At 52.6% G+C, this 22,096-nt stretch overlaps 1 protein-coding gene across 1 annotated transcript in view; it reads right to left on the reverse strand.

The window, feature by feature from the left end:
• Window positions 1-1,106: 1,106 nt before the first annotated feature.
• Window positions 1,107-22,096, reverse strand: part of BCORL1 (BCL6 corepressor like 1) — a 22,548-nt gene continuing 1,558 nt past the window's right edge. Inside the window, exons 2-13 of the mRNA XM_026848220.1 lie at window positions 20,829-20,919; window positions 18,005-20,581; window positions 17,525-17,690; window positions 17,212-17,292; window positions 16,632-17,054; window positions 11,461-11,690; window positions 11,147-11,353; window positions 10,889-11,055; window positions 10,565-10,710; window positions 9,550-9,627; window positions 4,777-4,930; window positions 1,107-2,728 (exon numbers count right to left, since the gene is read on the reverse strand). Coding sequence (XP_026704021.1) covers window positions 2,452-2,728; window positions 4,777-4,930; window positions 9,550-9,627; window positions 10,565-10,710; window positions 10,889-11,055; window positions 11,147-11,353; window positions 11,461-11,690; window positions 16,632-17,054; window positions 17,212-17,292; window positions 17,525-17,690; window positions 18,005-20,581; window positions 20,829-20,919 — 4,597 coding nt within the window. The 3' untranslated portion in view covers window positions 1,107-2,451. The remainder of the gene's footprint in view (window positions 2,729-4,776; window positions 4,931-9,549; window positions 9,628-10,564; window positions 10,711-10,888; window positions 11,056-11,146; window positions 11,354-11,460; window positions 11,691-16,631; window positions 17,055-17,211; window positions 17,293-17,524; window positions 17,691-18,004; window positions 20,582-20,828; window positions 20,920-22,096) is intronic.

The raw sequence follows: 22,096 nt of genomic DNA on the forward strand, positions 1-22,096 counted from the left end.
TGAGCCTTGTGCTTTATTTTCTCCTCCCCATCCCTGAGGGGGAAGTGGTGAGCAAGCAGCCTGGGGACACACAGACACGCGCTCACACACATGTTGCTGCCGTGGCCTCCTGCACACACAGAAGTGCACACACACACGTAGGCACATGGGTGCACACGCAGACTCCCACTGCTGCAGGGGCCAGCTCTGTGTGTGCAGGTCCCCCACGCCCCTCACTGCCACAGCCAGATGTGCTCGTGCACCCCATCACCATTACAGCTGCCTGTGGGCACCACCCCTCTGGCGCTACACCCCCCTGTGCGGAGGGATGATGACACCATAGAACTACAGCTGCTTTGCAAAAGTTTTGTGCGTGTCTGTGTGCTCGCATGTGTCTGTTTTCCACACCATGGGCACACACCACCCCCACTGCTGCCCCCAGGCATCCCCCTCCAACAGTGCCCCGGCCAGCCACACGTGTGCCCCCAGCCCTTGCTCCCGCACACACCTTCACTGCCTCCCGCACACAGGCCCCATGCTTCAGGAGCTGTTTTGGGGTTCAGGTACAGCCTGGGCATGTATAGAGGCTGAGCCATCCCTGCACCCTTGGAGGGTACCTGGGCTGGGCAGTGGGGGAAAGGGGTTTAATATGGATTTTTCCAAGAAAAAAAAACCTAAGCCAAAAGAAATCCCAGCAGGGCCCCAATGAGCCCTCTCTGCTCCGGCAGGGGTGAAGCCAGACAGAATGGCTGCCTGGGGCTGGGCCCAGCTCACCCCCCATCAGCAGTGCTTGGGCACAGCTGGGCTTGGCCACAGAGCTTCTGTTACCAGCCCAAGTCCAGAAGCAGGTGTCCATGTGCTCGCAGGAGTAGCAGTGTCCCCCCAACAGCTTTTCTGGCTCATCGATGGCCCCCCGGCTCCACAGTGCCAGAAGACATCGCTGTCAGCTGAGGCACCACAGCCCACACCCACCCCAGCACCCAGCCCCAGTGCTGCTGCGGGCAGCTCGTGGCAGCAGCCTCATCATCTCTCCTTGTTGACCCACAGGCTCAGGCCACCACGCAAGGAAACCTGCCCCCAGCAGGCATCTGACATGGGACAAGGAAGAACAGGCAGGAGACAGGGGGCCTGATGCAGGTTTTTTCTGTACATCAGTGTTTTTGACACCACAGCCTGTTGCTGCTTATAATAAAACAGAAATCAGAAAGAGCAACCAGAATACACACCCAAAGGCAAAAAACCCTCGGCTTAAACAAGGCGCTGCCTGGCCCCCAGGAGGGGAGGCTGGCGGCTGGGAGTCCAAGGGGAAGGGGGAACACCTGCCCTGGCTGGGAAGGAACACAACACAAAGGAAAAACAAACCAACAAAAAAAAACCCCACCCAATGCTCCCGCTGCGGAGCAGGGGAGAGCCAGAAAACCCAAGATTGTCCCGTCCTCAGTCCTGTTAGCACCTGTACAATAAAACTGTACCATCTCCCCGGAGCGGAGCAGCCCTGCCCCAAGGCCCGGGCGGTGGGCGCCGTGCCCGCTGTCTCCCAGAGAACTGCTCCTTGTGACACAGGAGGGGTGCGGGGAGCGGGGCGAGGCTGAGCAGACACTGCGCAGGGCAAGGAGGGGGTTCTGCAGTGGTGAGAGACCCCAGGGCGAGTGGGGACACAAGCTGCTGAGAAGCGTGGGGTGTGCGTGGGGGCCGCGGACTGTGCCTGCCTGTGCAACAGGCGCCGGGGAGTGGGAGCAGCAGCACGAAGGAGATGCAGGAAAGAGGCCGGTGAGAGGATGGAGCAGCGGGGCTGGCTCTGGGCTGGCGGGCTAGCGCCTTCAGCAGAAGCTGGCTCCAAAGCTAAGGGAAGTCACCATCCCCAGGCTCGCAGCCAAGGTGTGAGAGCCCGACCCTTGAGGGCCATGACCCCGCCGGGTCTGCGGCTCAGGGGCTGGCTGGTCCAGGGGCAGCGCTGGCCCCAGGGAGTGTTGGAGAGGGGCCGGAGGAAGCCCGCATCCCCTAGCCCGGAGCTCACCATCACAGTGATGCAGACTCAGCAAAAACAAAGGAAACATTACAAATTAAATACTAATTAAATAAATACTATGGAAGACGTTGGGAGGGGGAGGGCAAACAGAGAGGCGCAGTTCCGTGGGGTCAGGCGGGGACGGGCAGCGGCACCCACCACCCCTCGCTTTGGCGGAGCCGGAGCTGCCCCTGCCCCACGAGCTCCAGCTCACGCAGCCCCGTGGAGGGGCTCCATCGCCCGCCGTAGCCAGATGGGGCCGATGGCTGCAAGCGCTGCTGCTCGTCGTGAAAGGGCCCTGGGAAGTCCTTGGAGGCAAGGGTCCTCTCTCCTCAGCTGGAGGAGACCCTGAGGAGAGGAGGACTGGCTGGCCAAAGACCCAGGTCCCTGCTGCTGGCGCTGAGAGGGCTGCTTCCCGTTGGTCCTTATTATTGCCTCATGATGCAGGGAGAGATCTGTCCCCGTCAGCTGCTCCAGGCCTGGTACTCCACCGCCGAACCCAGCAGCTGCAGCAGCTCGGGCTCATAGTGCACCAGCTCCACTGTCTCTGCAGCAGCCTGCGCCGGCTCGGGGCTCTCCTGCACCTCCTCCTGTGCCAGGACCTGGCTGAGAGACACCTGGCGCTGGAACTCTGCCTTGGGCAGCGTGGCGATCTCAAAGTGCGGGAAGCGGGCCTGGAATATGCGGGAGGACAGCTTCAGCCGCTTGAGCACGTCGGAGAAGAGGAACCAGTTGCAGGGCCTGCAGGGACGGCAAGAGGATGGCGGGTGAGAGGTGGAGGGCTTCACAGGCACATTGCCAGCCTCCCAGCTGCCAGCACACTGGCCCTCGCCTTGACACAGCGCTGCCAGGGAGGTCCAGGCACTCTTCTCCATGTGCTCCTCCTCTGCAGTGTCTGGACACACCCCACATGCAGGACCAAGGCTCTGAGATGCACCTGGGTTTGCTCACTGCTTTGCAGGGCACATCGTTTTAAAGCACTCAAAGCAAGACAGGGACATTGGTGTGAAAATTACACCTTCAGAGGTGTCCCGGCAGCATCCCCACCCACTGATAAGCCACACCAGGGGCTCCATTTCCCACTCAGACATGACTCCTGGCGCTGCACATGTTCCTCTGGATGGGCAGAAATAGGCAGCCACAGAAATCCATTAAACAGAAAAGTAGCACTTCTGTTGCTGCCTCTCCCAAGACACCTTTCTCCCCTCTGCGGTCCAAGCGAATGCAATGTGTCACCGGAGGTGCAGAAGGGAGGATTGCTCCAGTGCTGTGACTTCCCCATGAAGGAGGGGAAACAATCGACTTGGAACCATCAGAGCAAGCCGCTGCTGACCATCGCTGGAGAAAAATGGGGCTGGGAGCAACACCAGAGGGAGGAGAGAAGGAGGCTTCCTGACAGGCCCAGTGCAGGGACACCACACTGCAGGAGAACATGTCTGGCCAAGCAGCAGGATTGCATGGGGAGACCCTGACTGCACCCTCCTGCTCACCGACAGACGGGTCTGTCCCAGGCAGTGCTTCCCCTGCCATCACACAGCCAGAGCTCTGCAGGAGCATGAGGAGAGCTGCACTTCTGCAGACACCAGCTGTGTTCCTGCAAGGCCCTGCCTTCAACCCACTATCTCTAAGCCTAGCTTGAAAGAAAATAACCACCTGAGGTACACAAATCGCTCTTAACCTGAAGGAGCTGAAATGACTGACCTGCTGCTCCCTGCAAATGGGATGCCGGGGCTGTGACCACCCATGGCACAGAACAGCAGGCATCAGGCAGCCAATACAAAATCAACTATCTTTCTGGCTTCAGCTGTGCTTCTTTTCAGTTTTGTTTTAAAACAAAGTCCTTTCTTAAACCAAAAGGATCTTTCCTTGCTTGGTTGCCCCATGTATAGGCCTCCCTCACCTACAGTCCCTCAGTCTTTCTCTTCTTTTCATTATCGCTGGGGGACAAGACCAAGAAGACTAAAACAGGGGCTGAAGGACTTCACAGGCTTTGTGCTGTGACAGCCATCAGGCAACAAATCCCAGGCTGGGACTTCTCTAAGCATGTCTCCACCACGGGAGTGCCCATCCAAGTGAGTGTCCCCCTCGGGTTTCTCCACAGTCACTGGAGAGCTGATCAGTCACACCCAGTGGTTCATCTCAGTCTGACGTTCACTCCTGCCCTCATTTGGATAAATCCTGCTTTGCTGACTGCAACAAGAGACTAAGGTGACCACCTCATAGGTGGACGTCTGTCAAACAATTAGTCAAATTCCATCTTACCCTGCATCTTCCACTTGCTTCTCTGATGTGGGGCTTACAAGGTGTGGTTTCTATCCTCACATTTTTCTAAAAAAGAGTCTATGCAATGCTTCATTGTGAAATGGCATATGATGGGGAGTGTGCCACAGGAGGCATGTTACTGCCTCAGCAGCAGCAATTTCCTCCTCCTGGGGCAGATGCAGTAGCTCCACTCCTCTGTGTCTCTACCTGTGGAACAGGGATAGAGGTATCTCCTCCCACACGTGACTCCTCCCTTTGGAGGAGTGCTTTGAGATTTACAGGACACAGGTACAACACTGTACGGCCCATCTCCTTAGCACAGTCAGCTTGGGCTCTCAGAGTTTCTCGGGCAGGCGTGAATTTTCCATATATGAACATCTCATGTCATCCCTCACCTGGAGGACAGCCTAAGGCTTTCTTGTACTGCTGCTATCCTCACGAGTTCAAGGGCTCTGTTCTGCAAGCTCCTCCTCCACCCTAGCATTAACGTCACTCAAATGCTCTCTGCTGCAGGAAAAGATACTCACGCCCGAGAGACTGACACTTGGAGGTTATAGCTGGGAAGCAGTGGCTTGTCTGAGAACTCAAACATGAAGTTGTCTGCTTCTTGTTCCTCTTCCTCCTGGTCTGAACTTCCTGGAGGGTTGAGCAGAAGATCGCATCCAATGCTATCTTTCCCCTCTGCAACAAACAAAATAGACATTGGCATTGCTCAGTTTCACACCAGCCAGTGCTCATCACTCTCTGCCCAGCTGGACCAGCTACCACCGCCACCTCGCAGGCACCTTCCCGCAGTGTCACAGTGACTGTAAGAGCCAAGTCTCAGGCTCCTCCTGCTCTCTTTCCAGACCCTTATCTCAGAGAAACTCTTGAGTGAGTGTTGGCTGCTCAGTAGAGCGAGGCTCTTCTCAGTAACCAGATTAGGTAGAAAGAACGTGTTATGCCATAGCAGCAACTTTCAGGCTTACACTGACCCTGCACGTGACACAAGGCACTGCCTGATTGCAAAATGAACCACTCTGACTGGCAGTCTTCTCGGGTCAACCACACGCTGACCCCCAGAGTCTCCCTGAAACAGCCTCAGGCCCTCTTATTTGCCAGCACAGCTGTCCTCAGCCTGCAAGAACCTGCTCCAGAGAGGAAGGAGGTAGATGTACGAGATGCTTTGTCTGCACAGATCCTATGAAGGAAGGCACCATGCTCTGTTTCTCCACCCAGATCCCACTCTTGACAACCGCCAGCAGGTTATCTAGTGGTGCGTGCCAGCAACTGTGTCTAAAGAAGGACTGCAAGGCTGTGCCACCACACTGTGCAGCAGATCTACAGACTAATACAACCAAACAAAAATGAACATGACTTCAGAGAATCAGCCCCCCAGATTCCTGGCTTAAAGCTGTCTGTCCCAGGATGTATTTGAGCTTCAACAGGATCTACTTCCATAGGAGGTGGAGAATAGCACACTTGATCCATAAACCATTTGAAGACAGTGAAATTCCCTGTTCACCAATCTGAAAATCATCTGTTAAGAAGTAGCTTGCTGCTTGGATTTTATTATTAAGATGTATGAATAGTCTTAGTTTTGCAGAGTGTTTTTGTCCTGCTGAGGTAATACAGGATAAGTCCAAAAACTTCCAGAAAATAAGAGTTTAGACTCTACAGAGAGAACTCAGGCCAAATGTGCAGGTGAGCAAATACACCAATCATGCAAAAGTTCAACACTACGCATGAGAGAAAAGGCTACAAAAAAATCTTACGGTGTGCTGCATGGTAAAGCTCCACACACCATACTGCTCTATGAATAAACACAGGATCCAGCAAGAATGTTATTTTAATAGAGAGACAACAGCAGATGACAGGAGACAGAGGCTCAAAAAGGGTCTCAGGGAAAAAATAAAGTAATTTCTTAGTCATGCCAAGGAAAGAAAAAATCCTAAGAAGAGAAAAATGGGGTGCTTAAATCTTCAAAACTTAATGTATAATAGGACAAAAATAAGTGACATGAATATTGGTCCAATATCACTGCTAGGCAGAGCTCAGATGTCATCACCAAAAAACCCTCAAATTTCTTGAGCAACCCAGAAAAAACAAATTAAATGCATTTAACGTGGCAACAATACTGTCCAATGTCTGTCCTGAAAACTTTTCATTCAGTTCTGTCTGTTAGCCCAAGTGAAGGCTGCGACAAGAACAGGAACATCCTGTACCACTTCAGAGCAGCAGGGAGACAATCAGGCACAACAATGCTAGTCCCAGGTGTAGAACAAAACCCTGGAGTGGGACTTTGTATCTGAAACTACAGTCGCACGAAGTGCAAGATGCTGATGACTTTACCATACTCAGATTTCAGAGATCCCACACCCTGGCTTCCCTCATTATCTTTTGGCCTCCAGAGATTTGCAGACCTAAAGGAAAATGTGGACAACATTCCTGCCTCAAAGAATAGAAACAGATCGAGCAGGGGCCTGGGATTTCTCCTCCACCCTGAGGGACATGCAATGCTTTGTGCTTCAGCTGGTGGATCTGATGGAAAGGCAAATTTTGAAGGACTGAATGACTGAAGGAGCAGAACTGTTGTCTGCTGAGCTGGTTTGCTGCCTGTGACAGCTGGGAGCAGCTCTGCTACTCCAGAGCAGAACCAGGCACTTCCCTGCCCTGGGGAATGACCCAGGTGACCTGAGGTGACTGTTAAAGGTAACTGAGCCAAAAGTCTTCAAGACACTCAGTAAAGAAACCAGCCTCTTCTCTCAGGCTCGGGCATCTTGCTCTTTCTTGCCAACTGATGCAGTGTCCCGCAGTAGTGCCTAGCAAAGCACGAGTGACAATGATCTAACACTGCCATTTCACTACTGCTGTAAGCTGATCTAGGTGTGTATGAAAAGGAATGTTCCTTTCTGTGCCTGATGAAAACAGACCTGGTAGGGTAAAGGATGACTTCCCAGCCCAGTCAGTTCCTCACCACAACTTGCCACGCAACCTCCCCAGGGCAGCACTGAGGGCAGCGCTGGGAATGTTGCATGCAGAGGGGTGCAAGGAGCAGCGTGACTGATCCTCTGACAGCAGCATGGTGGTACTTCAGTTTGGGATCTCTGCCGTCCTCTCTCCGAGCCAGAGAAAAATAACCCACATGCAACACCAAAGCCATGAGGTTTCAGAACATTTTGTGTAGCTGACATCTCTCCAGGGATCATCACTCTCATGTCTGGGAGGAATCTACATTCTCCCAAGTGCTATGCACTTGGTACCTGTTAAAGTCTGGAGTACCTGAGATGCAAGCATCAGCCCAGCCAACACTGGAAGGATTTTACCCTGCAGCAAGGATGAAATGATATCTCTAGGGAAGGATACAGACAGATCAGTGTGGGATTTGTCTGACTTGTTAACCAACTTCAGGTAGCACAAGAGAGAAGGAAGACAAAACCTGATAGATGGCACCATGTGAATGACAGAGACCCAGTAGAGACACATCCACAGTGGCCAGAACTTAGCGTGAAGTCCCACTGGAAGAGGCAGGATGTGTTTAACAGAGAGGTAGTCTTTTTCCACCCTCAAATGAAGAAATATTCTAAAAAGCCAGGGTAAGGAAAAGCAGTGCAGTCCCCAGCACTGCCTGTGGAGATTTTCCACATATTAGCCAAGTGTCCAAGCAAGGCCCCTGTGAGCAGTGAACTGCCATCACCAATGGCATCCCAATACCCCTCCATCCCCGCAAGAAACACCACAAGAATGTTTTGCTTACTGAAAAACATAATCCCTTTCTTTTTGCCTACAGAGGTGGAGGACAGAAATGTTGGAAGACATGATGCAAGATAAGCTTTTTCAAGACAATCTAAGGAATGTGGAAATAAAAGAACTGAAACAAGCAGCTAATTTGAACGACACACAGTCAGCTTGCTTTTCCAAAGAGCCACCCGTCTCATTTCGGGCATTAGGGTACATGAAAAACAAGATCACACATTTCTAAATTACTTGCATATGGCAGTGGATCTCCTAGAGAGCATGAGAACTGGCAGGCTACAATCCCATGCCAGGATCTTCAAGAGGAAAGGACACTGGTGAACAGGACATAATCACATACTAGAACTCAAGCACATGAGCTCTCTGGGTAACCAAGAACTCAGCATGCTGTAGTAAGCAAAGAGAGCCAAACTCCTCTGCCCACAAAACCACACACAATTTTCCTTCCACGTTTATCAGAGAAATCCAACTGGGAACTAGTGACAAATCAAAAGGGGTAATATCTTTACCACAAGAAAAAAAATAGCTATTCTTTGACTGCAATATTTTTAAAGAGGCTTCTTCTTAAAGGATTGTGACAGCTTCAAGAGTGAGAAATTGAGAGGAAGGAGGCTGTGGTTTGAACAGTTTCCTTGGCATGCCTGAGGTGCAAAAGCCTATGAACAAAGCGTTCTTAGGAGTACAGAATATCTTCTGTTCTGAAATGAAGAGACATCAGGGTCCTCCCTCCAAGGATAAGTCCTCTACCAAGGACACCCTTCGATATGCACCTCATTTTTTTCAGTTCTAGAAGGATGTCGGAAGTGACAGAGGTGAACAACTAAAAGCAACAGCCTTTTAGCTTGCCAGTGTAAATAATCCAGGTCTTTATGAAGGGCTTGAGAGTGCTGATCTACTGTCTCAGAAGTGGTTGGGAGGCACTCTGCAGCCTGCCATAGGCCCATGGCTAGATCCAGGACATCTTTGTTCACGGACCCTGGGGGAACTTGAGCAACACTGTGAACAACTTGCAGACCTTGTGCCTGTATCATTTCAAGAAAACTTCTAAGCAACAGGAAAAAGGTACAAGTTATGCTGTCACTGGGAAATGCCTGGCATTATAAGAAGAGGGCCTCCCCCAAATGAATGCCTCCCCTCCAAAACAGAGGAGAAGGATGGACAGCTCTGGGAACTGGGAAGTTCATTATTTCTACACCTTGAAGGAATAAGTATGTCTTCTGCCTTCCTTTGCTTTATCCTGATGACTGGTTAGCAGAGGAGTAACAAGAACTGCTACAAGAATAACATGCTCCAGGATCGATACCCAAAGACCCTCAGGAATCAGCAGCAGCACTTGGAGTCTAATCTTGCATTCTGTGTTCAGCCTACTTGAGGGATCCACAGATGCAGCTTCCCAAAGAAATAGTCCCTTTCAGAAGCAGTATCCAGCATGTAGCATTACAGCAAGATCTCCAAGACATGAGCTGTGAGGGATGCGGACAGACTGCAGTGACCGATGTGCCATTTCCTAGCACTGCTTCTCTCTGCTCTGGTGCTGTAAATAAAGTGGTGCAGACTGAACTCACCTAGTACTGAGCTGCTGTAGAAGTCCCATGCCGTTCGAGGATCTCCATCAGTGCGCCCCTGGAGATCTGACAGATAATCTAAAAGAGAAAAAATTGAGAGGGTTAATGCTTATCTACTGGACAAAGCATGATCCTGGCATGCATATCCATTGATCCTGGGTGAGCCACTTCACTTCTGCTGCTTTTCCTTGCTCTGCAGTTAGGCATTATGGCAAAAGCTGAACCATAACTTGCAAGAAGGGCACCCTCACTCCAGAGAGGACAACATGACCCTGGGCCTGAGAACATGAAATAGAAGCTGAAAAGGGAAAACAACTGACAACACTGAGTTGGAAAGTTATTCAGGTTGTCTTGAGTTCAAAACTACATCTCCAACACCTGCATGCATAGTTAAGCCTGGAAGAGCTTAGACAGAGAGCTGGCAAACACGATTTTTTTCAACACTGACGATTTTGTGCCTTGTATGTATCTGGGAACCACCACTACTGTAGCTGTCTCTTCCTTGCTGTTGTGTAGAAGCCACAACACTCATCTTGCTTCTACACAAACAGCACAGAAAGTGGGCACGCTTCACTCTTGGCCATAGAGATCCAAAACTGTCCTTTCTAACAACAGCAGGCAGGGAGCATTTAGGCAGAGCTGTCTGCAAGTAGAAGGCATCACTACTTGGCAGCAAAAATATGTGCATTTGAGTTATGCAGAAGAACCAGGAACTGTGGAACAGTGCCTCCAGACCTCATGCACAGCAACTGTCTTTAGTTGTGTGACCACAGCATTGCCATCTCCTTGCACATTAAAGACTGAAACGTGACTTGTATCTTATTTGAAAAGCGGTATACAATTCTATAATTAAAGTTTGGGTGGTAAAAACACATATGGCATGACAGGACAGAGCTAAAATTACTCGGTCACCTGCTGCTCAAGCACTTCTAAACCCTTTGACACCCAGATTTGGTCCCATATGCTGCCAGACAGGAAGGATGGAAGCAGTGCCACCCCCAGGCTTGGCACCTACCGCAGAGGAAGCGCTTCATCACTTCACTGGTGGCAAGCTTCACAGCTGTCTGCCCAGAGTAAGTGGCCAGAGTGGGATCAGCACCATAGGAGAGTAGAAGCCACATGGTTTCCAGGTTGTCATTTGCTACTGCATCGTGGACAGGCCTGCAAGGACAGAAGCACTGTCATTGAAATAAGAGACAGGAAGAGTTCTCAAAGCAAATGCTGGTTTGGGTTAAGACAAATCTAGTGATGACCAACAGCTCATCCTGAAAAAGATGCCTTGCTCCCTGCCCCCACACTTCTCAGTGCCTCCCCAGATGCTCCCCTCTCACTGCCTTGCCTTGTGCCATCCTGCGCGCTGCAGTTCACGTTGGCGCCGTGCTCGAGCAGAATGTGGAGGATGTCAATCCAGCCCCGCGCACAGGCTTCGTGCAGAGCTGTGTAGCCAGCATTGTCACGATGGTTCACGTCACTGCTCTTTTTCTGCAGGCAATACAGCACTACGTCCTACAGGAACAAGAGCATTGCAGGCCTGGTTACACACAAACCCAGACAAGGCAGCGCAGGACTCAAAGTAGAAAAGGGCATCAAACCTCACCTTGTAGCCCAAGCGAGCTGCTCGCTGCAGAAGGGTCTCTCCTGCATTTTTGTTCACAATCAGTCGCCGAGCTCCAGGAGGAACGTTCTGGGCCACCGGCAATTCAGGGGAACTCCCTGGGCTGACCCGACGGGACTTACAAAGTGTCCACAAGTCCTGGGGCTTCTTCAGAGAGCGCATTTTGGGCTGGTTCCAGCAGCCTTTCCCCTGGAAAAGAAAGGAATATAACTCCTTGGCACATGTGGCCATGGCTTACTAACAGGAGTCCTCGCTCTTTTCCCCACCTGTGTTCCCCTCATCAGCCCATGCCATACCTTCCCCTCGTCACAGATCCCTGCCAGGTGTTTGGTTTTACATTTGCGTTTTCCTGATGGTTTCTCCAGCTCTTCTTGGACAGGAGAGCTGTCAGAGTGCTCCAGGAAGAAGCCATTCCGAAAGTCTGGGCGTCCTTGAGATTTTCGGGGGGAAGGGGAAAGCCTGCTCCTCAGTCGTAGCTCTGTGCCTTTACCCTTCACAGACTCCTTCTGCTTCCGGTACCTAAAATCTAAAGGAGAAATAGGAATGAGGAGCTTCTGTAGGTACAGCACTGAAGGTCAGCAACCCAGATCTCTGCCACCAGGCAAAACCAACTGCTGATCTCTGATGGCTACACATCCAAAAATCCAGACCCATGGAGGAGACGCTGCCGTAAGTAGAAGCAGAGTAATATACAAATTCTCCCCATCCATCGCGAATGGACTCAGCATGAACACAAGACAACCGGTGACAGACAGTGGTCTTGGTCTGAAAAGACCAAGCCTACTGAGAGCTGTGGCTTGCACACAACTAAGGCTCTTGCCGAGGTCCAACAGGGAACCCAGTACAAAACAGTGCAGCTTGCAGCACACTTCCCTGTAAAGCACGCTCCCCTACCTGCAAGGCTGAGCAGGACCCACATGGGATATCTCCTGGATTTTCTGTCTCTCTGAAGTGTATCCCCTTTAAGCTGTCTGTGAACACTCACTGCTTTGCTGCCTAAAAAAACAGACCCAGCCCTGCCCTCTCACATCTTCCCCTTTAATTAAGTGGCACGTTGCGCTGGTTTTGGCTGGGATAGAGTTAATTTTCCTCACAGTAGCTGGTATGTGGCTATGTTTTGGATTTGTGCTGAAAACAGTGTTGATAACAGGGATGTTTTAGTTATTGCTGAGCAGTGCTTGCACAGTGTCAAGGCCTTTTCTGCCTCTCACCCCACCCCACCAGCAAGTAGTCTGGGGGTGCACAAGAAGTTGGGAGGGGACACAGCTGGGACAGCTGATCCCAACTGACCCAAGGGACATCCCAGACCGTGTGGTGTCATGCTCAGTGTATAAGGCTGGGGGAAGGAGGAGGAAGTGGGGGGACGTTGGGAGCGATGGTGTTTGTCTTCCCAAGTAACCATTACATGTGATGGAGCCCGGCTTTCCTGGAGATGGCTGAGCACCTGCTTGCCGATGGCAAGTGGGGAATGAATTCCATGTTTTGCTTTGCTTGCATGCACAGCTTTTGTTTTACTTATTAAACTGTCTTTATCTCAAGCCACAAGTTTTCTCACTTATACTCTTCTGATTCTCTCCCCCATTCCACCGGGGGGGAGTGAGCAAGCGACTGTGTGGGCTTAGTTGTCAGCTGGGCTTAAACCACGACACACAATAAAGTTTCAATTAATATGCAGGCAGGTAGGAAGTACCAGGATGCCTCAGAGGAAATACAGTCTCTTCTTCCTTGCATTATACACAGCTGCAGCCTTGCTCATTACAGAACCCTGCACATCCCATAGCAAGGGCACGACAGCAACAGGAAAACAAAGGGCACAAGAAGAAAGTAAAGCCCTGTGAGCAAATAACCGTACAGACTTGTATGATGCCATACACCTCTCTCTGCGCAGATGATTGGTGCTAGAATAGAACAGGTTACAAAGGAAGAGGCCGGTGCAGACCGCAGGACAGAGGAGGCATCTGTACACAGCTCTGCAGAGTCTGAGCCTCTCAAGCCTGGCTCTATCCACAGCTTTGGGCACTTTGTTTGGGAACAAAGACTTCATTTCTAGGTGAAGAGCTAGGAGATACCCCAGTGGGTTAGTTCAAGGGATCAAAAGGATAAGCTCCAGGAACAAAACTTTATATCTCTTAGGGACATTGCTGCCTCCAGTGCCAAGGAAGGTTTTGCAGATCTCCAGGAGCAGCACCTTCACCTTCCACTTTATACTGAGACTCTAGATTCTCCACATCAAGCATCACACCTGCACTTACGTCTTGTTATTGCTAGGAAGCAGGGACACCACAGATCTCACACAGAAAAATGGATTTGGTCAAGGCAGAACCACAAATAAAATCTCAAAGCAAGCATGCCTAAGTACTGCTGTGCTCTTCTAATCTCCACATCTCAGGAAATGCAGAGTGGAAGTGGAGAAAGGCAACTAAAACAACTGAGGGGTGGAGAAGCTGCTCTACTAGAGAGGCTGAGACTCCTTGGAGAAGGTGGAGAAGGATGTGACCAAAATTTGAAAAAGTTATAAAAGGGTGGATCAGCTGAGTGAAGGAATCTTGTTCACCTAATCCTGCAGCACAAGACTTACAGGCACTTGACAAAATGAGTAAGAGATCAGTTAAAAAGCAGACAGAAGAAATGACTTTGCACAGCACAGAGGGAACTTCAGGGCATCACTGCCACCAGAGGTAGTGAAGACAGATGTTATCAGCAGGACAAGAGAGGATTTAACCAAATTCGTGGGCAACAAATGAGCTGTAGAAGGCCTGAGCATGGACAGCTCTAGTTTGGCTGTTCTGGATGCTGGGGAAGCCCTGGCGGCTGAAGTCTGGGAAGCGGCTGCACTCAAGTGCTGGCCCTGCACAGGCTCTGTGCTTGCCACAGTCAAGAGAAAGCCATGGGCTAGACAGACCCTGACACAGTGCCACATGCTAGATGTACTTGGGCGAGGAACACAAGACATCTTCTTGCTCTGAACAAAGTGAAGTGCACCCACAGGACATGGTCTGGGGCAGCAGTTCTGCCTTCCCACCACACAGAACATCGCAGTCATTTTTAAGCTCATGCACAACTCTCAGACTGTAACTAAGCAAGGTTTTAGTGATACTTGTCAAGAAGGCAGCACACAGCAATCACTAGCCTGCTTGCTGTTTTGAAAGCAATCACCAGACAGAGATTTCTGCTGGGCTGTCTGTAACACCATCCTTGTCTTTTTTACAGCATTGTGACATTTTCATAACTAACCCAGGGCAGTATACAAGGACTTGAGGTGCTCCTTCCCTGATACCTGATTCCTTCTGCCAACGTGCAGAGGCTCTGTTCTTAGTGCAAAGCTTTTAAAGCAGCCCATCACTGTAGTGTTAAATATACTTCACTTGGCAGGATGTATGTCCGAGTCAGGGAACACCTTCCCAGCGGTGAGGAGCACCCTTGGGCTGTGGGGAAGACATGTAGGAAATGGCTCAAACCTAAGAAGAGTTGGGAAGGTGGCAAGGAAGAACCAAGTCTCTGACCGGTACATGGAGAGAAAGGGGTAAAATGCTGACACATCAGACAACATGCAGCAAACAGGATGGCCTGTGCTTGCAAGTGGCACACTCCAGCAGTCCCTACACACCCAGCAGGAGGAGGAAACCATGACTCCATCACTCCTCCAAGCACAGAGGGGAGGCAGGCAGTGGGTTCCTCTAGCCCAGAGTCCAACATAAAGCTCTGGCAGGGCTCTGCATCTGTTTTCACTCTTTTCAGTACCCAAAGGAGACACATGAACAGCACTGGCTTAGTGGTCTCATCAACACAGGCACCTCAGCTGCATCCGAGCAGAAGTGAAGCTCCAGGGCGCGCACTCGTAGGCGAAGAACTGCCAGCCCAGCTGATCAAAGCGCTCTGCCCGAAAGCAATGCGCTTGTCAGTGGATCGCTGCAGCTCATACCTGAAGATGATGTGGATGCTTTAGCTAGTACAGGGCACATGGTCTGCTTTCTCCAAACACGTGGGCTGGCGCCCTGGCCCTCCTCTGGCTGCCAGCCAGCTTACAGTGCCACTGTAATGCCCAGGTCATCATCTCCAAAGCTAGCAATGGCTCTAGGCCACAGCTTCTGAATCCGAAATACAGAAGCTCAGGTATCATTGAGGGCCAAGCAAGCAGTCCCTGAGGGAAACTGGCTTCTGGATAGAAGACAGACACTCTTAACATGGGCAGCAAAGCTCCTAGAGAAAATCCTCCCAAGTGCTGCTGTACTCAAACCTCCTTCTCATGCTCTATTTGGAACAGGCATCAGCAGGGGACAACCTGAGAAAGCCTTTGAACTGTGAAAATGCCAGGAAGCCCATCAGAATCCTTACTCCTAGTCTCACAAAGGCACCCAGACACTGCAGCAATAGCGTAAAACTGTGCCAGAGCAGAGACATAGCTTGGGAGATCAGCTGGTGGGAGGATAGCAGCCATTTCTACTACTTCTCACAGCACCTCAGCCCCTCCTGAGGACTGTCAATCTGAGCACCAATGAAGCAGAAGGCAACAGGTCTGTATGCACTGCATCAACTTCAAGAGAAAAGCCCAAGCATATGGAGGGCTGGTAGAAGGGCTTCCCCCAACACTGTGGCTCGGACATGCTCTTCTGCAACCCTGACAGAAGTTTCCCTGTGGGACACTCAGATGCAGCTACAAGCCAGCAGCCAGCTGTCAGCACACACATGGAGACATCAGTGCACTGCTGGATGAATCCCAGGCTTACTTCCAACAGCCTCAAACTGCCCCTGCATGGACAGTGAGAAGGGACCACAGAGACTGCTAAACCTCAGGGAAACAGATCACAGATGCAGTTTTGACCACATGGTCTGAGCAGTTACGGGAGAAAACACAAAATCAGAGGTAGAGCAGCGAGCAGGACGCAGGCAGGTGACACAGCGTTCTCCTCCTAGCAAAGCTGTAAGTACAAACCACAGAGGAGGATTTCTCCATCACTTGCAGATGCTCTAGCTTCATTAATCCTCTCTCCCTTGTGCTCCCTGGTGCAAGCTTGCAAGTTGCTTTAATAAAGCAAGACAAAGCATAAAGAAGCCCAGTCGAATTGTGATAGCTCCATGTCCCTCTACTTTAGCCAGGAATGCAGAACGCTACTCTCAGGGGCTCATGCTTGTCCAGAAATATTTCACTGTGCTACCTCGTCCGATTCTCATTTTCCCACGCCCTCTGTCTTAATCTGAGGGTAAGATCAGTATCTAATTAGCCACATAAGCTGCTGTTTCCTACTCTGAAACGTACTACTTTCTCTGAAAGAAGAGCTGATCAATTGAAGCAGCCCACGCTGTGGACATCAAGCCATTAATAATGATGGATTTTCATCATTACAAAAAAACCCCAAAACACAAGAAAACCTCAAAAATCCCACACACAACAAAAAAAAAGCAACAAAACACAAAGAAACTCATGTTGACCCCAGCCTGGTACCAGAAACCTCTTCCCAGATTGTACCTGCTTTGGATTTTCGCCTCCTGTGGGGATAACCCACTCGCTCCTCCTCTCGCTCAGTCAAATATTCCCCTGTCTGGTATTTCCGACTTTTCTGTCGTCTCCTTTTCTTTCTTTTGATGTGGCTGTCATCATCCTCCTCCTCGTTGGGCTCCCACAGCTGCCTGGGTGACTCCACTCTCCAGGGAAGCTCCCGGGTCCTCCTCGTGTAACAGCTGCTCCTCTCGGACAGAGACCTGTCCCTGGCCCTGCGACTGTGATAGCGTGATGTCCTGTGGGATTTTCGCAGCTTGCGACATTTCAAGGACGTCTCCTCCTCCTCTTCCTCCTCCTCTTCTTCCTGATCCTCCTCCAGCAATGGTAGAATCTCCTGACCAGTCACATCACACTCTCCCGTCACACCAGCAGAAGAGCCAGCGATGCTTCCTGCAACAAAGTGGGATTTCTAACTGACAAAAAAGCCAAGATATCTACAAGAAAAACCCTACAAGGCAGGACAAAAAACAGGCACAAGGCCAACTAAACAGGGAAACTCTGATGGTCCACCCAGGACTCCCACCTGGGTCCCATGGCACCAACTCACCCGACTGACTGCGTGTCCGGCTGCTCAGCACCACTGGAATGAAATCCCGAAAGTTGTTTTTGGGCTTCTTCTCAAGGTAACCTGTGGGGAAAACTGAGCCTTGAGAAAACATGCTACAGATCTGCGCACGCACGTCTGCTGGCCTGGGAAGGGCAGTCCAGCATCATGCTGCAGGTCTATTTTGGATCCCAACCCGCTATGGGAAGCCACTAGCTCCAGAGGCTGTTTGGCATCAGGGGAGTGGCGGTTTGGCCCCACAGGGATTGGGGCGACAGCCTGACCCCACAAGAATACATTGCATTCACAAGAGTACCTTCCTCATGGCTGTCCCCGCGGTGCGCCAGGGAGGGGAACTCCGTCTTTGCTGGCCTCCTGCGCTTACGCTTTACCCTGAGGCTGTTGTGATCCTTCACTGATCCCAGGCTGCTTCGGCCTTCTCGCTTGCTGAGTTCATGCGGATTGTCATGGTGTTTTCGCCACTGTGAATGGAGGACACAGACTAAAGCTTTAGCTGCCGACTGACTGAGCTGGAGAAGCAAAGGAGAAGGGACAAAACACTGTCCCCCACTCATCGTGCTGGTGCCATCCAGCATTTCTGATACCCCAGATCCATTTTTTGCTCTAGATAACCTGCAGACAGGGGTACACTAATCCACTGCCAGGTGACGCCAAAGAGCGTGGGTGGAAACCCCTGTGCACTCAGCTGCCCTCTCCTGGGAGAGCTCCCTCTTCACGCCCAATCTCACCTGCTAACCTTTGCCGTAACCCAACAGTCCCAGCCCATCCCACCCACCTTCCGGCCATGCACGCTCTGGTTCCCCGATTTGCTTGGAGACTCCTCGCCGTCCTGGGCTTGGCACTTCAGTCTCTTGTGGGTCTGCCTGGCATCCCCATCATGCTGCCGCTTGGACTTGCAGCGTACGCTGCTCTCTTGCTTGATTTGGCCTGCTCCTTTGAGCTTGACCTCTGCAAAGGCCTGGGGAGCAGTCCCAGCTCGCAGGCAAGTCACAGAAGTAAACGACATGTCACACTCCACTCGCTCCTTCTTGACCCTGCACAGATCCACCTGACGCACGCATTGGAGGGGCTCCACAGCTGGTAGCTCCTGGGAGCCTTCGCAGCCCAGCTCCTTGTGTTGACTCTCTGTGGGCACAGTGGGCACCTCTGAAATCATTCGCAGGCTCTGTTGCCCAGCTGCAGGCAGATCATGTGACAAATATGCTGCTAACACTTGGTTTTTAGGCTTTGCATCCACCTGTTTGAGGCTACAGCTCCCCTGGGGAGCCTCAGTCTGTACATTGCTCTCCTTACTGGAGTCAGACTCTGGTTGATCACATTCTTGATTCTTCTCAGGGTTGTCCAGTTTCCCCTTCCCTCCTTTCACATCCAAAGCACTGGTCTGAAGCGATGGACCTGCATCCAGCGGAACTGGATTGGCTGGCTCCTCGTAGAGCTTGGGCAAGGCCCGACAGCTCTTGTTCTTGGCCGCAGTTTCCCGTTCCTGAGGTGGGAGCCTGGGCAGCCCCTCTGGCAGGCTCTGGGTAGCTGTGCTGGACTCTGTGGGCTGCACGCTCGGGAACGTCGGGAGCTCACCTGGACCCGATGGCTTGCAGGAGCTATTCTGGTTTGGGGGTAGCTGCCCTGCTGTGGAGATGCCAATTGAAAGCAGGGGGGTTTGTTGATAAGGAGACCAGCTGAGAGGCAGAAGCTGAGGATTGGAAGGTTTTCCATTCACAGGGCATCGCGGGTACACACTTCCCTGGCCAGTATTCCAGGTGGAGATGTCCTTGGACTGACACAAAGGTGCTCCTGGAGCAACTCTGCCATGAAGAATTCTCCTGGCAGGATCCTGCTGCCCTTCTGTGCTGACCTGGTTGGCTTTCTTCCCACAGGGAACGCCAGTGCCGCGAGGGTCTCCCTGATCGATGATGGAAATGGGCTCCTGCTTGGGAAGGTGGCGTGGGTCTCTGTTGAAGCTCACACTGGGGTCCTTGCTGAGCAGCAGCGAGGCAGGCACCGGGTTGGCAACGCCGACGTAGGTACCTGGAATGGTGCTGATGAGCGTGGTGTTCTTCACCCAGGAGCCCTGCTCGCCGTTGCGCAGGAACTCGGGGAAGATGACCAAGGGAGGGGTGGTGCCAAGACACGAGGTGACGCTGCTGCCTGTAGTCTGGGCCGCGCGCTGGGACTTGGACAGGACCGTGGTAAGAAGTGCTTTGCCGCTGGTGTGCACGGGGGTGAGGATGGGCATAGGAGGTGTTTTGCGTTGACTGGGTGGAGGCAGTTTCTGACGATTGGACTTGGAGGAGAGATCAAGGGGCATTTCGCTGCACTCCGGAGAGGAGAGCATCTCACGCTCTAGCTGCGGAGGGGACTTCAGAGGAGAGAGTGAAGTGGCAGCCCCTGGTGCGTGCGGCTCGGGAGCTGCCGGGGCTCTGGCGTGCGCTCCGGTGCCGGAAGAGGGAGCAGCGCTCCCACATGATGCTGCCAGCGGAGGCTGGCTGGATGAGAGGGAAGGGCCAGCGGTGGACGGGGGAGTGCCCTCGGCAGCAGCCTGGGTACCGCTTCCACCTGAGGGTGAAGAGCAGCTAAGCTGATTCACCTCCACGGACACCACTTTGGCATCCGAAGCCAAGGGTCTGGTGACAGAGAAGGTGTAGGGGTAGGAGCGCAACTCTGGGGAAGCAATAATGCCCGGCAGGCAACGCTCGTGTAGGTAGGAAGGCAGTACGGGGAGGGTGAGCGTGGAGGAGACCCCCAAGGTGGCTGGAAGTGTAGCCACGCTGAGTGGCTGCCCACAGCTGGGTGGTGGGATGTACACCAGCGACTGGCTCGGGCTCAGAACTGCCCCAGCTTGAAAGGACAGGGGCAGTTTTTGCATAGCAGGGGCCTGAGATGTGGGAAAGCACACTCTGTTCAAAGTAAAAGTAGCGGGAGTGGAGGCAGAGGTGTTGCAGCTAGAGACAACCACAGACAATGTCCCTTCTGCCAGCACGCTGGGCCCTTGTGCTCCAGTGCTTGGGGTAGTTTTCTCCTTCCCAGCAGGTTCACTCTCTGAAGCCACGGAGCAGGCTGGAGGAGCATCAGCCTCCTTGTCGCTGTGAGGATCTGCAGGTGTCCAGGCAGCATCAGCACTACTGCTCTCCTGCTCTGCAGCTTTGGGGATTGCAGGCTCCTGCCCTCTGCCATCCCCCTGGTTTGCCAGAGGGCCCAGGGCATCGTCTTTCACAGTCTTTCCCGCACATTCCGGGTTTGGGTTGGGATCAGGTGGCTGCTCTTCCAGTTTGGGTCCAAGCTTTTCCTCCACCTTGACATCAGCATCCAGCCCCTGGGCACTGCTGCCACCACTGCTGACTGCTGTGAGCTCCACCTGCAACAAGAAGGGAGAAGGTGGCTCCTAGCGATGCAGGCAGAACCTTCTCTCTAGCCCTCCCCAGGACACAGAGGCAGAAGTGGCAAACAGCTCTTGCTGAACTAGAGTGCTGCTTTGCCCTACTGCACCTGGGTGCACCTCTCGAGAAGAGTCCCACGGGACCCAAGAGGGTAGATGCTCTTGCTTGGCCTGTTCCATCAGGGAAAGGCCTTGTGGGACACAGACACACATGCAAGGAGCTCACCTCGGAAAGGCTGCTGCTGACACAAAACTCTTGAGACCCCAAGTGCTGGGAGCTGCTCGTTTTAGACTCCTCATCAGAAAGGGGGGCTCTCCTAGCCAAGGAACAAGACACAGCATTATGAAACCCCAAGATACCCTCCTTCCAGCATTCTACCCCTCCCTGTCCCCACATGTGACAGTGGAGCAGCTGGCAGCCTGAAGAAGTGTGTCTGCTCCAGATAGCCAGCTCCTCATCATCACAAGTTACACAGCGAGTACTGGCCTCTGCAGACTGAGGGGGTGAGGAGCACTGCTGGCCACTGCAGTTCTCCCGCTCCCAGAACTCTTCTTGCTGAATAGCACCTCCTCACACATAAATGCTTACCCTATGGCTCCTACAGGCCTGACAAGACTTTCTCCACGGCCCAGCAGCCCTGTAAATCTTCCTTACCCACAGCCATTTTGACCCCCCCAGTCTCACCACGGGCTAGCCCAGCCCTCCCTGACTGCGTCACAGCTCAGCTCCACACACCCGCTCCTGTCTCTTCCACTTCCCCTTCTGCCCCACCACACGTTTCCAGTCCCATCTTCCCCTGAGCCCCATCCTGTTTGTCTCTTCTTCCACAGGCACCTCCTCATTCCCGTTCCTCTGCCTCCCAGCCACGCTGACTCCCCGCTCCTGACTTCCCAGCCCAGCCCAGCCCTGCCGCTCTCCCCAGGTGGAGATCTCCCTCCAGCGCCAGAGCTCCTCAGGCTCAAGCCGTCTGTGATGGGAGCAGCAAGTGCCTGCAGCCACCCTGGTGTGCAACGTCCTGCTGGCCTCTGCACGTTTGACCCTTTCTCTCTGGAAGACAGTTCCTGAGTGGAAAGTCTGAATTCAGGAGAAGGACTGTGAACTCCACTGAAATGGGGTGCACTGAGGAGACAGTTTTCCTTATGATCTACGAGAGGACTGGACAGGAGACAGTGCTCGTTGGATTCAGTGCCCTGTCCCGGGACACTCCTGCCCCAGCAGTGTTTACTGGATGGCAATTCTTTGGTCTTTAAGGGTCATTTAGACTAGGTGCGAGTGCCAGGATAAAACAAGTTTCGTTTCTGCTGATGACACGATTTCTTCTGGACTTGCTCCCTGACCCCGCAGCCTTTCCCAACGAGACCCAAGCTACGCGAGCGAGCTATCTGCTTGGGCTCCCGCATCCCCAGCACCGGGACCCCACCCCGGGCTGCCTCAGGCCCGCCGCAGCGCAACCCCCGCTGCCCCTCCCGAGCCCCAGCCATCGCCCGGTCCCT

This window comes from Athene cunicularia (genome assembly GCF_003259725.1).
Source record: "Athene cunicularia isolate RWA chromosome 4 unlocalized genomic scaffold, athCun1 chr4_part3, whole genome shotgun sequence".
Lineage (NCBI taxonomy): Eukaryota > Metazoa > Chordata > Aves > Strigiformes > Strigidae > Athene > Athene cunicularia.